The sequence below is a fragment of the Magnolia sinica genome, chromosome 3 (genome assembly GCF_029962835.1).
Source record: "Magnolia sinica isolate HGM2019 chromosome 3, MsV1, whole genome shotgun sequence".
NCBI classification, from domain to species: Eukaryota; Viridiplantae; Streptophyta; class Magnoliopsida; order Magnoliales; family Magnoliaceae; genus Magnolia; species Magnolia sinica.
This window is the reverse complement of record NC_080575.1, coordinates 91,219,354-91,232,184: the sequence shown is the minus strand read 5'-3', so window position 1 is coordinate 91,232,184 and position 12,831 is coordinate 91,219,354. Positions and strand designations below refer to the sequence as shown.

Below are 12,831 nucleotides of genomic sequence, written 5' to 3'. Positions count from 1 at the left end.
CTGAGTTACAGTGGATTCCATAATTTAGGTTGTTAAATTTGAGTTAATGTCTGCCAAAGTCCACAATTCCTGAGTGACTACCCATGAAACTTTAATAGAATTTCATAAAATTTTGGTAAAAAAGTGAGAAAATGTAAGCCTCATTAATGTGGGTAGTGTTTTTACTTAACGTGGGTGTGTTTTTTTGACTACCTTAAACACGTGCATTGAAAGGTTTCAGAGAAAATGAAGAAAAATCACTGCACATAATAGAACTCCAGATTGGTGAGGTTTGCATTTTATCATAAACCCTCAAAAAGAGAACAATAATATATAGATGTAGTCACCCAACATGATCCAAGGAGTAAAAAAGAAAAAATATATTACAAATAATAATACAAATATAATATAAACACCTGAGGCAATGAACCCCTCCGCCATGACCATCCGCCATATGGCTCAGCCACATATGACGTGGGCGATCATATATGTCTAACAGGTACACTAGTTTTGATTGTAAAGGTCTACGCACCATGATTTGCAGCACACTCAAATGCTGCATCTCTTACTATTTGGATAGAAAGAATAGACAATGTAGACATGGAAAACTGAGAAATGCAGAATAACATAATCTAACTATAATTCCACCTGGTTTGGACTGCTAAATTTTTTTCTTTTTTCTTTTTCAGAAATGTTAAAAAGATCAACAATCGAACAATGAAAGGTGTTTCTGGTTAAAAACAGAAAAATTAGAGAAGTTGATTTACCAGGCACCTTACAAATAGTAGTGAAATCTATGAACCTGAACTGAAGCAAACCACAAACCAGACAGCTATGGCTGTCAACATTACTGCTGAAAACCCCCAAAATTCTACCATCTCCAAACTTAAAATAATCAATTTGTTGCACCAAAATCTGAGAGTTAGGGTTTAGCCAGAAAACTGTTACAATTGATAAACTCTTTTCAGGTGTCTTCGGATCGAAATATATGGTCAAATCATTTACTACAGAAAAAAGAATCTGCTTCAGATTCATTCTACCATCATATAATACAAATCCCATTATGCCTAGGAGAGAAACAAAACCTGTCGATGAACCCGTTTCTATGACTGAACAGCATTTGTCGAGAATTCAATTTAGCACTAGATTTACAAATCTGGTGGTCCCACCTTATTTTTCTCTGAATTAAACTCCTCTTTCTGTATATATATATATATATAGAGAGACTGAAACAATTCCAAAATCTTTTACATGCATTTCTATGAATACAAAACGAGATTTAATTATCATCTGCTGGCCTGCCCAACTTCTTCCATCCGGCGGCTAAAGCTATTTCGGCTGGATTTGTCTAAATACAAGCAAGAGCTTCACCTGAAAAAAAAAACAAGCCTCGACGTGAGCATCAAGGTTACAACGAACTGTCATCGTTGTTGGAACTGGATGTGAGCATCAAGGTGACAATGAGCTGTCATCATCATCGGAACTGTCTGGCCTTTGGACATGAAATCTGGGGAAAACCGGCAGCAATGTTGGATTGATGGGCACTGGGAACTGCCGTGCTGAACTGACAATTGTCCTTTCATTGATTTTCCCTACTTCTTTGCAGACCTGATCGAGAATTGAAAGGAAATCTCTCACCACCATGAAAATCCTAAATGGGTGAGCTTCTTCCTTTGCTGAATTCCCATGGAAGTATTCGGTTATCTCCTTCACTAGAGAAAGAGCAACACTCTCTTGAGCTTGAGTCCTAATAATTTCCTCCTCAGCTTTCTTCAAGAACTCATTCATTGCCTGAGAAAATATTGCACCGTTTTCTTGCAAATTCGTTGCATCATTCAATCTCACAACCTCGCGGATCTTCCCGATTCCTCCAGCGAGTTTTGAGACATAACTGCAAAGCACATCTGAGTCCATGGCTGCAGCCTTCTTAACATTGCAGAGCTCTCCGCTGAGGCCTGAAACAACTTGCAGGCCGAGCTTCCTGAATTCAACATCATCCCGTAAAGCGGACTGCTGGTTTTTCCCGGGGGATCCAGTTTGGTTGGCACCAGAAAGACGGGAGCCTTCTAACCGTATGATCTCCTGGACGACGAAATGCAAGAGGGTGGTCTTCCCATCGGTGCCCTTGACATCAACGAGTTTAAGGAGCGTATCGAGCTTGAAGGCATGTGCATCACCACGGTTGGTTCCAACATTCATTCGGTTTCCAGTCTTGAGCACGGCTTCTAGAAGCTTCAGGAACATCCGGCTGCTCCTGAGTTCTTCGCAGGCTGCCTGAGAAAGGAAGAACAGTGAGAAATATGGCTTTTAAAACAACCTGAATCAGCAGAATCCAAGAGACGTTGGGGTATAGCTTCTTGCAAAAAATTGAAAATACATCCCCTACTTACATAACAACGTCACTCCATTTTCCCCAATTAGGGAATCGGACAGGTGCAGGGTATGCATGTGGAACACAACATTGCTATAGGGAAAAATCATCAAAATTTCTTTCCTTGCTTTATGATATTATTATTATTATTAATGAGAACTATTGAGAAGGTCTCAAGTCCAACCAGTTGGACCACAGGTTACGGTACACCCAGCAGATAACTTTCAACCTCTTAAGTGCATGTGACATGCAAACCCTTCCAATAGGTTGGTGTCACCATGAGTATCACGTAGTACAAAAATCATCCCTATCTATTTATTAGGTGGGTCACACCATAGAAAACAATGTCTAGTCATCGATAAATAGTAAAATACAAGTATGGCCCACTTTGTAAGTTAATATGGCTGATTTTTGCACAAGTTAATGCTCATGATGGGGCCAGCCTATTGGACAGGTTGGATGTTGCACCCATATGAAAGGTTGGAAGTCATCCACTAGGTGGACGGTAACTATAGTTAAATTAGTTGGGCTCGAGACATATTCTTAATATGGTTTTGAGCCTAGAAACAATTTTCAACATCATATGCTCTAAGTAATGTTTGTCAAATAATATCCAACGATATTCCTGTGTACATGTTGGTTGCCAATATCTCTGGCTTTGCCCGCTATCACGTGACGCTGACAACCTCATATCTTATTTTTCTGCAATGCTGCTAAACATGTCTGTAAGTTACATAGACACCTAACTTGCATGAAATGACAAATTGAAGAGCTAATGCCTTGCTCTATTTGGAAGAAGGGAATGGTTGTACAAGGTAAAAGATGGTTTCCTTGGTAATGGCCAGAAGTTCATTTCTAGTAGGGCAATGTCATATGGGCTTTGATTTTGGACTCTTGGAACATGCCTAATTTTCGTTGCTTGACTTTGAAGGTTACTGAACTTGTTTTCTTTTCTTCTTATTATTTTTTGGGTAATGGTAACATGCCTTTTTTAGAAAGATGGAGAGATTAAATAATAGAGATAAATTGAGGAACAAAATTCCAAATATTACAAGACACTTTATGAATACAAGTTCATGGAAATAGAAAACTGTAAATGAATGAAAACATATTGAAATAAATAGAAATGCATTAGAGCTATACAATTAGCTATGATACACAGATGCAACCTAATAAAGTGCCAAACATCAGGTCATGCCTTTCTCTAGCTAAAAGATTGGCTACGTCATTGGCCCCTCTACCCAGATGGATAGACAAAATGTTTATCCTAGATGCATTGTCCTAAATTTCATTAAAAACGAAGGATAGATCCAAAGGCTATTAGTGTTATGTCCCTACAAAGCCTATGAGTTAATCTCAACCACTGATTTGATGATCTTGGCCATAGATCATGATGATCATGGATGTTGTGTAGACATATTATTAATCCCATAACTAATGTGCGGTTATATCTTTAAAACATACATGTATATGGGTTAAAGGATAGGGATTCCACTAGTTGTCCTTGAAAACTCGAGATTGAGCGCAACGGCCACTGGTCAAGGAAGAATTCTGTTCTATGGATCTCAATACCCTATTGTTCTATGACAACTAGTATGCTACAGGACAAACATGTGGTTGTTATTCTTATGTGGTCATCCTGTGTGAGGGAACCAATGAAAAGGCGGTATGGAAGGTCTCCACTATTGGGTTTGATGATGAGTTAGGGTGCTTGTGCCCTACCCTACATAGGAGTGTTAGTGTTCATGGGAATGGGATCTCAATACTAGACTTGTTGGGTACTTGCATTTGAGGATCACTACAAGTCTTTGGATGGAGAGACTCATCATGTTTAGTCCAGACTAACTTTTCTATGTACTAACTTTAACTAATCCTTAGGGCTGAGAATGTATGTGGAGTTCAAGTTTTTGATGCAATGTGCTTTGCGCTGCCTCATTAAGTCAATTGTAGTGGCTTGTATGTGGGTGTTGTTGGGTTCATGTACTAGGACACAAATGATATCCACATGATCCAACAAGGGGATCCACTAGTCTCCTAGGGACACTCTTATAGCTAAGATTTGGTAGACCTGACCACCCATCAAGTGTCACTAGTATTGGTACCCCAAATGCTTTAAATGGTTGTACTAATGTTTTTGACCTTTGTTCTTTTGTTTCATTTCATAATACTTAATGGTAATTCCGATAATTGAGATCTTGTGGCCCGTCACTTGATTAGTTGACTTGCATGGGAATTGGATTGAGGATGAATGGCTATGTTCAATGGACGGATGGAGTCAATTTGTGTACATGATTAGGCATGACTCGAGACTTTAAATGTAGTGGGCCATACCAAAATTTATAAGATAATGAAGCACCATATCGGTGTCTCTCCTTAAAACCCTAACTCATTATAAATAAGATCCTATCCAAGAGGGAGAGTAAAGATAGAGAGATCCTTGGATGCGCTTAACTCCTTAGGCATCACCACTTAAAGAGAGAGAAAAATGAGATAGAGAAGAAGAGAGAATCTTCACTCACTCATTCCCTACATTCATATGTTCACATGTATGGGGTCTATTGCAGGGTATTCAAAATTGGTTACGTATCGGCCGTAACGACCTATACATAATGGTAATGGTTGATACCGTTATGCGATACGACCTCGAAACGGGGCACCTCCATTTTTTTGGGTTTGTAATGGCCGTTATGGGGCCGTAACGGCTGTTACGGGCCATAACCCTATAGAAAATAGGAAAAAAGAAAATAAAAAAAAAAAATACCTTTCTTTCTTTTTCTTCTTCTTCTTCTTCTTGGGCTGCTATGGTTGCGGCGCTGCTGTGGCTGCCCTTCTTCTTCTTTCTTCTCGTTCATCTCTCTCTCTCTCTCTCTCTCTCTCTCTCTCTCTCTCTCTCGTCTTTTCATTTTTGGTCTTGGAAAAACGAATGGACTGCGTGGCTGTTTCACAGCCACACACCTCAAATTTTTTTTAATGCTCTGCAGTGCACGCAACACAGTGCCTGCATCACTATGTTGTTACGTGGGGCCCACCTTGATTTATGTGTAGTATATCCATGCCATCCATCAATTTTTCAAGTTCATTTTAGGGCATGATCCTTGAAATGAAGGGATCCAAATCTCAATTGGACCACACAATTGGGATTGAATGCTCACTGTTAAAATCTTCCTAGGGCCCACTATAATGTTTATTTTCCATTGAACCTATTGATAATGTCACATAGACCCTGACCTTGATGAAGGGAGAACACAAATAACAGATTGATCCCAAAAAAATGTCTTAAGAAATTTTTAATGGTGGGAATTAAATCCTTATTTTGTGGTCCACCTAAGATTTGGATCAGCCTCATTTTTTGGACCATGCCTTAAAATAAGTTGGCAAAAAGGATGGACCACATGGATATACAACAAATGCATTGAGGTGGGCCCCACTTTTAAAGGGATACTCACTAGTGGTCCACCGAAGATTAAGATCTACCAGAAATTTTGGACCATGCCTTAAAATGAGTTGGCAAAACAGATTATTGTGCACCATGAAGCCTCTTCTACATGTGAAACACAAACTTAGGAGACTATGCACCCTATTCTAGAGATGATTGAGCTTGAGGGTCTTGTCTGCAATTGTTGTCCGAGCAAAGGCTACAACTCTTGGGAGGGGCCATCGAGTCCCACACGATGCGCATGCAAGTGATATCCTCCTCTCCCTCATCCTCTCTTCTAGATATAGCCTTGAAAAAAGATTTGTTGAGAATTTTCATTGGGGCTACCATTTCCATTTTACGGAATCTTCCCCACTCAAAAGGGATGAAGACCCATGGCACCTACATACACTTCCAGGTCATTCTCAAGGTTCCTTGTAAAGGCCATATTCTGCACTTGTTTAACCCCTCAAAACTTCACAACGGAGAGATTTAGAAGGTTGAGATCATACTATGATTCTCTTTGTTTCTTTTTCAGAATTGCAAACATTGAATTTATTAAAGCTCAAAAAAGAGAATGTAACAGCAAAAGAGAAAGCACTATGATCATACTATGATTTGTTCTCTACTTTTCTTTTTTCATTTTTTTTTTTTAAAGAATGACAAACATTGAATTTATTAAAACTCAAAAAAGAGAATAGACCAGCCAAAGAAAAAGCACCGAGAGATCATCTTGAAGGAACAAGGCCACGTCCACACCCTAGCATTCTTCAATAGACTCTTATTAACACCCGAAAAAAATAAGCGAACCTTATAATCCGACTTCTCGCCTTTTGAAACCCCACCTCATATGAATCAATTTTATGACAAAAAGTCCAGTTGTTATGCTCCTTCGTATTGACCAAAGACCTACCAGCAGAAACAAACACTAAAGAGACTCTCCTACCCTATGGAGCTCCTTGCGAAGCTAGGGAAACTTCTCGAATTCTTCATGGCATCACCCAATCCATGGCAAAAAATTTAATGATTCTCCACTGAACCTTCATCGTGAATCTACAATATGGAAAGAGACAGTTGACTGTTTCCTCAGCATGAAGGCAAAGGATACAAAAATTCAAGATGACCATGGTCCTGGTTAGATAATTAATGGCAGGCACCTTATCCCTGCCCACCTTATATGGGTGCATGAAAATAGTTAAAATTTAGGAATTGTGAACCTAATCCAACAAGATTCAGTTAAAATAAGTCAAGAAAATATACCAAAAATAATTAAAAATAAATAAATTGAGGTTATGCCATAATAGCTGAGTATGAAAATTGTCTCATAATCCAACATGACAATCATTCTAGAACATAATCTTGCAATAGAGGGGACCAAGTGGTTGGCACTTTGGGTCAGGATTCAGTACCATTGACATGCATTTGTGTTCATTTCTTTTTAATAAATCATCAGTATCATCCTTTTTAAAATGGAGAATCCTTGTTAAATGGGTTTTCCAACAGTGTAACAACAATGATATTGTAGATCAAAATAACCGATCAAAAAGTAACTGCAGTTTATATTTACCTCTAGAGTTTCAAATGACTTTTTGAGGTACTTAACCTCCGAATCGAAATTGGCTATGTAAAGCATTGCATCCACCCTCTTAAATGCAAATGGGATGTCAATAACTGCCTTGAGAAATTTCTCAGCAGGGCCCAGCTTGAAGGGGGAATCATCTTTGTATGCCTTTAGTTTAAGTTCTTCCTCTTTGGTTGGAGCCATTTTCAATAAAGTTTCCAGAAGCTCGGTACCCAAGCTGTCCGTATTACCTGTTTGCAACAGCGACCAGTGAATTAGTGAAACATAAAAGTGCCTAAGCATGGAGGAAATAAGGGCAGAAAAGGCAATAAACAAGGACAAAGAAAACATCTCCAGTCATACTAAAGGCATGAGTTATTTCTAGAAGGCCAAAACAGCAGATCACTCAAAGGGGAAATTAAAAGCATAAAAACTCGTCCAGTGCAACAACCTTTTCAGCAGTGTTATAAAGTAGAGTACAAACCCATTGAAAATATCACTCATCAAGTAAAGAATGCAATAAGAAAGCTTGTGCATTTCTCAAAATCTATAGGCATTATCCCTTGAAATCCTCACAATGCAACATCGGTGCTTAAACCCCAAAGCAAAAGAAAATATTTGAATAACATCAGCGTCCACATGAATAACCTACAAAGTGAATAATAACACAAATTGAATGAAGTTCAAAGGAAGAAAGACCCATCTATTGGGCTGAAGAAATCCTCAGCTCGAACAAAGAAAAGAAACAGTTAGGGGGGTTGGCATAGGTATATGGGCTCTTTGAAGCCTATACCAATCATAGAGATAATTTTTAGAAGCTACGTGGCCTATGGATCAATGAAAAGGATACACTAGAAGAGAACTTTAAAAGGAAAGGGAAAAAAATGAAAGAAAAAGGAAAAGAAACAAAGAGCTCAAAAGCCCAGGTTATGCTGTTCATCACCTCATGCATAAAGATTGATTCCCAGTAGCAGTAAGAGTGTATAACATCATACGATGAAGAGCAATCCTTCTACAGAACATCACTATATTAGGTTCAGATGCATACATCTTCGTCTATGTTCAGAGCATAAATAAGTCAAAGGCCGATAATTCTTCTCCAACTGAACATGTGGCTTTGATTGCTCAAAGTGAAATGGGCTATACCAACAAGTAAACCTGAGGCATTGCCCACAATATGTTGTCTAAGGGGCTGTTTGGGAATCTGGAAATGGTTGAAAATGATATTGGTTTTAACAGATACGGTGCTTTTCATTGTTTATTTTGTAAAAAAATGTCCGTAAAAATTGACTAGGCATTTCAACGATAATGAAAGACACCTACCACTATGACCATTCAACATTACCATAGAAATTAGCCTAAAAAACAAACAACATAAATTGACCATTGACCTTTGCATATTTCCACTGTTTTCCACATTGTCAGATTTCCAGGTAGGTTTTCCATATCTGCATTCTGGATTATTCATATCCAAACATCCCCTAAAGATCAAAACTTGGGACAGCTCACAAAACTAATTATGGAATATTCTGTGAACCACAACCCCCTCCTTAACCTGTCTTGTTTGGTACTAATTGTGAAGCATTGCCTTATTATACTGAGTAAAAGCTTCACATTTTCATTAAACAATGCTGATTTCATAAGAATGATATAAGACCAGAACTTGATTAGTTTTAATATCCAATAATCAAGTATGGAGTCTCAAACTTGCAGTAGCTTTCTGATAGCCACAATCCATTGCTTTCCTTCCTATGCATTGGTTCTTCAATGACGATTTGATGCACTCACTAAAGTAGCATTGAATCTTTCCACACCAATTCATCAAATTCATAGCCACATCTGAGAATGTAAGACACATCCAATAATCATTCTCTGAAAAATGGAGTGTCTTTGAGCTTAACTGTCCCAAAACCCAGCTCCTGATTGGTGTCATCTATCAAGATGAACATCTTCAAACTGATACAACATCAGAGAAGTCAGATAGCTCTACCGAGCAACTACTCAAATGTAATACGACCAGAGCACCTCTGATGATTCAGAACATAGTGGAATGATAATAACTTGAAATGAACCCAAAGGTTAAAATACTACAACTCATTTCATCATCATAACATCATCATCACCTTGTCACAACCAATTGAGGTCGGCTACATGAATCATTTTCCATCATTCCATTCGGATTCATGTTGGAAGCTATGGCATAAATTTAACACTGGCTGCCAACCTGACGCAACCCTCCTTTATCCGCACCGAAGACTGCCAATGAGAGCGTAGAACTCCTGCAGGCGCAATGTTATAGACTATTACATAGGTTGATTACAATCAAGCACTATCTAATAGTCTATTACATAGGTTAATTACAATCAATGAGTTAATTTACTATAACTCATTTACAGCTAAAATTCAATAAGCATAGTCATGCTAAACACCCGCCCTTTGCACATGATCGTAAATGCCAACTTGGAACATGTTTTGGATATCAGGCCTTGAATCAGGTGGTTGGTGGTCCCCACCATGTATGGGACACAGTCCCACAATCAGGCTGGTCAACTCATCAGGTGGGCTACTCATGTATGAAAGCAATGGGTGGTCATAAGAAATTTTACAACGGTACACATTCGACATGTTTGTTGCCCATGGACGTGTAGACCAGGGTGATCTTGGGGTCAGGCCATCCACTCAGTGGAGCCCACCTGATGCATAGCTCGGATGTTTCACACAAATGCACTGCCTGTGGAGGCATGTGTAACAAAATAATAATAAACAAAGATCACATTCACATCCAGAAACCAAAACAAGTCCAGACAATCTAGTAAAGTTGAATCAGTCACACGCAAATTAGCAACAAATACAGAAATGCGAGCAAATTCAACTCCTAGTGATGGAGAAAGAGAGATAATTGACACAAAGCAAGCTACAAAAGCATAAAACATGGCAAGTTTTTGGTGACGGTCCTCACCTTCTAAAAGGGCTTCACAAACTTCCTCTTTTGTTACATTCAGCGCCCTCAACAGAATCGCGATGTTCTGAGACTTCTTTGGATCGAGCACCCTATTCTCTTGGCCAGGCGAAGGAAGAATGGGCCGCCTGGTCATCTCCTTTGGTGTGGTGTTTGTGTTATTACAAACAAACAGTGTTTCGATCATCTCCTCATTCAATCTGCAATCAAACAGATTCTACAAACTGATACGAGAAACAGCGAACATCTACAGAGAAAACAAGAACCCAAATGATAAATTCACTTCAAAAAGGAATAAGTCATACTGGAATGAACTCGATCCGATCTGGTCCCACACCATTGCCCGATCAGAGCTCGCCCGGACCTTATCCCAGTGCAACGGCTTCAGCTTCAGTCGTGGAGTCTCCTCATTTCTCTCCAAAGCATTTGAATTATCTGGTGACTCTTCTGGTGAAACGGCTGCTGGATTCTTTGACCCAACAGGTCTTGGAGGAGTGATGAGAACTGGAGGTCTAGAAATTGGCCGGGGTGGTGGTGGTGGAGGAATCCGAGTATCCCAAAATCCAGCTGGAGGTGGCGGTGGCGGAGGAGGTGGATTCGAATTAAAAATTGGGCTTGTAGAAAAATCACCCGTTTTGATTGGCACCCCCTGAAATTGCCCTGAAATGTCAGAAATTCGTTCTGCTCTAGCTGGATTTCCATCTGATATTTTCTCTGACGGTGAAGAAGGCGGAGAAGGCGAAGGAAGTGTTCTCTCTGGAGGTGATGGAGTCGATGATCGTGGTGGTGGAGGCGGGGCAGGTGGTGGGGGCCGCAGAGGCCCAATATTGCCTACAATGCCGTTGGATCGTGAATCTGGAGATTTGATTTTGGGTATTTTGGGGCTTATACCAGCCTGCGGGGAGGGACTATTTGAAGGCGGTGAGGGACTATTTGAAGGCGGGGAGCTTATACGGACGGGCAGAGAGGGCCTGTTTGCAGGAGGCGGGCTTATACGAACGGTCGGAGAGGGGCTATTTGAAGGCGGCGACGACGGAGTTGGGGATGCCGAATTCGAAGATGGGTACGATGGAGTACTGGAATTCGAGCTCCTTTCTGCTGGAATTACTGGAAATACCCTCCTCGAGCTCGATCCTGTCAAGCTCTCTTTCCCACCCGAGGAGCCTCTTGGAGAGTAGAACTCCTCTTCTTCCTCTTCATCCTCTAAACTAGTTCTGCCATCAGTGGCAGTTCCGTAATTCTGCCGAAACTGATGGGAAAGAGGTGGAAGCGGCTGTAGCTCTGGCGACCCCAATTTCCGGTAAGGCGAATTACTGGCAGCATTGCCTGAATCTCCCTCGCCATCAACTCTACGCGAATTTACCAAAGTACCCAGATAGAGGAACTCGGAGCTCGTTGCAGAGACACCGACCTTTCGGCCATCTGATGGTGGAAAGAGACGATGACTGTCAGATCTGGAGCTCTTCTCAGAAGAGTTTCGACGCCGGCGGTAGAAAAAGATCCCCAATACGGCAAGGATGGCGATGGAGATTATGGGGAGGACAATGGCGATGGCAGTTTTTGAAGAATTGGGTTTTTTGGAGGGGTTGTTAGGGAAGATGAGCGAAGAGATGTTGGCAGGAAAGGAAGAGAGAGAAGGTTTGGGAGGAGGAGGAGGAGGGGAAGGGTAAAATGGGAAGAAAGGAGGTGTATTTGTGGAAGAAGGGAATTTGGGCTGTGGAGGGGAGAGTGAAGGGGGTTGGGAAGGTGGGAGGGAATCTAATGGGAAGAAAGGTTGGTGGAGGATCCGACGGTAATGGAAGGGAGTTGGGGTGTAGGTTAAGTGAAGGGGTGCGTAGGATAAGAAGCAGACGAGGAAGAAGAAGAAGAGCATTTTGGTTTGAGCAGTGAGAGAGGAAGGATAGAGAAATGCAGTGTGTTTTTTCAGGAGATGATGGGGAAGAAGAGAATTCTGACAAGAGAGAGAGAGAGAGAGAGAGAGAGAGAGAGTATTTTTTATTTTTTATGTTTATTTAGGAGAGGACTTGGAGAAGAACAGATTCAGACCAAGAAGGGTAAAAAAGTAAAAATGTCTGACAAGATCTATGTGAAATGAGTGAGAGAGAGAGATAGAGGGAGAGAGAGGGAGAAACTATTTTTAAGAATGGATAGTAAAGGGGTGATGTCGTTGGATCGGGATTAGTATTTTAATAAGAGAAAGGAGAGATGGAGTCTGAGTCGAATGATTATTTTAAATCTGTTTTGGAGAAACACAGAAATGAAGGAGAGTGAGGAGATACTGATACTGATATTTACTCTTGTTTATTTTAGTGGAGTATATTACTATTTCTCACAAGGGGTTGGAAGAGGGGCAGAAGAGGAGAAGAGTCCAAATCTGACAGTTGGCTATATTTGTATATAGGAAGAGAAGGTGTGTTAAAAGTTCAAACTATGTATTGAATTCCATGAATGGAGTTGGAATCCAAGGTTCAAACATGAAAACCCAAGTGTGAAAGAGAGAGAGAGAGAGAGAGAGAGAGAGAGAGAGAGATGGTGGTCTCCAGACA

At 40.4% G+C, this 12,831-nt stretch overlaps 1 protein-coding gene across 1 annotated transcript; it reads right to left on the bottom strand.

Annotated features, from left to right (window-relative positions):
- Positions 1-979: 979 nt before the first annotated feature.
- On the bottom strand, positions 980-12,254 carry LOC131240221 (formin-like protein 1). Its single transcript, XM_058238346.1, has 4 exons — positions 10,591-12,254; positions 10,286-10,485; positions 7,333-7,577; positions 980-2,253 (listed from the first exon to the last, which is right to left on the bottom strand). The coding sequence occupies exons 1-4, from the start codon at positions 12,156-12,158 to the stop codon at positions 1,429-1,431; spliced, it is 2,838 nt and encodes a 945-aa protein (XP_058094329.1). The 5' UTR covers positions 12,159-12,254; the 3' UTR covers positions 980-1,428.
- Between the last annotated feature and the right edge of the window lie 577 nt (positions 12,255-12,831).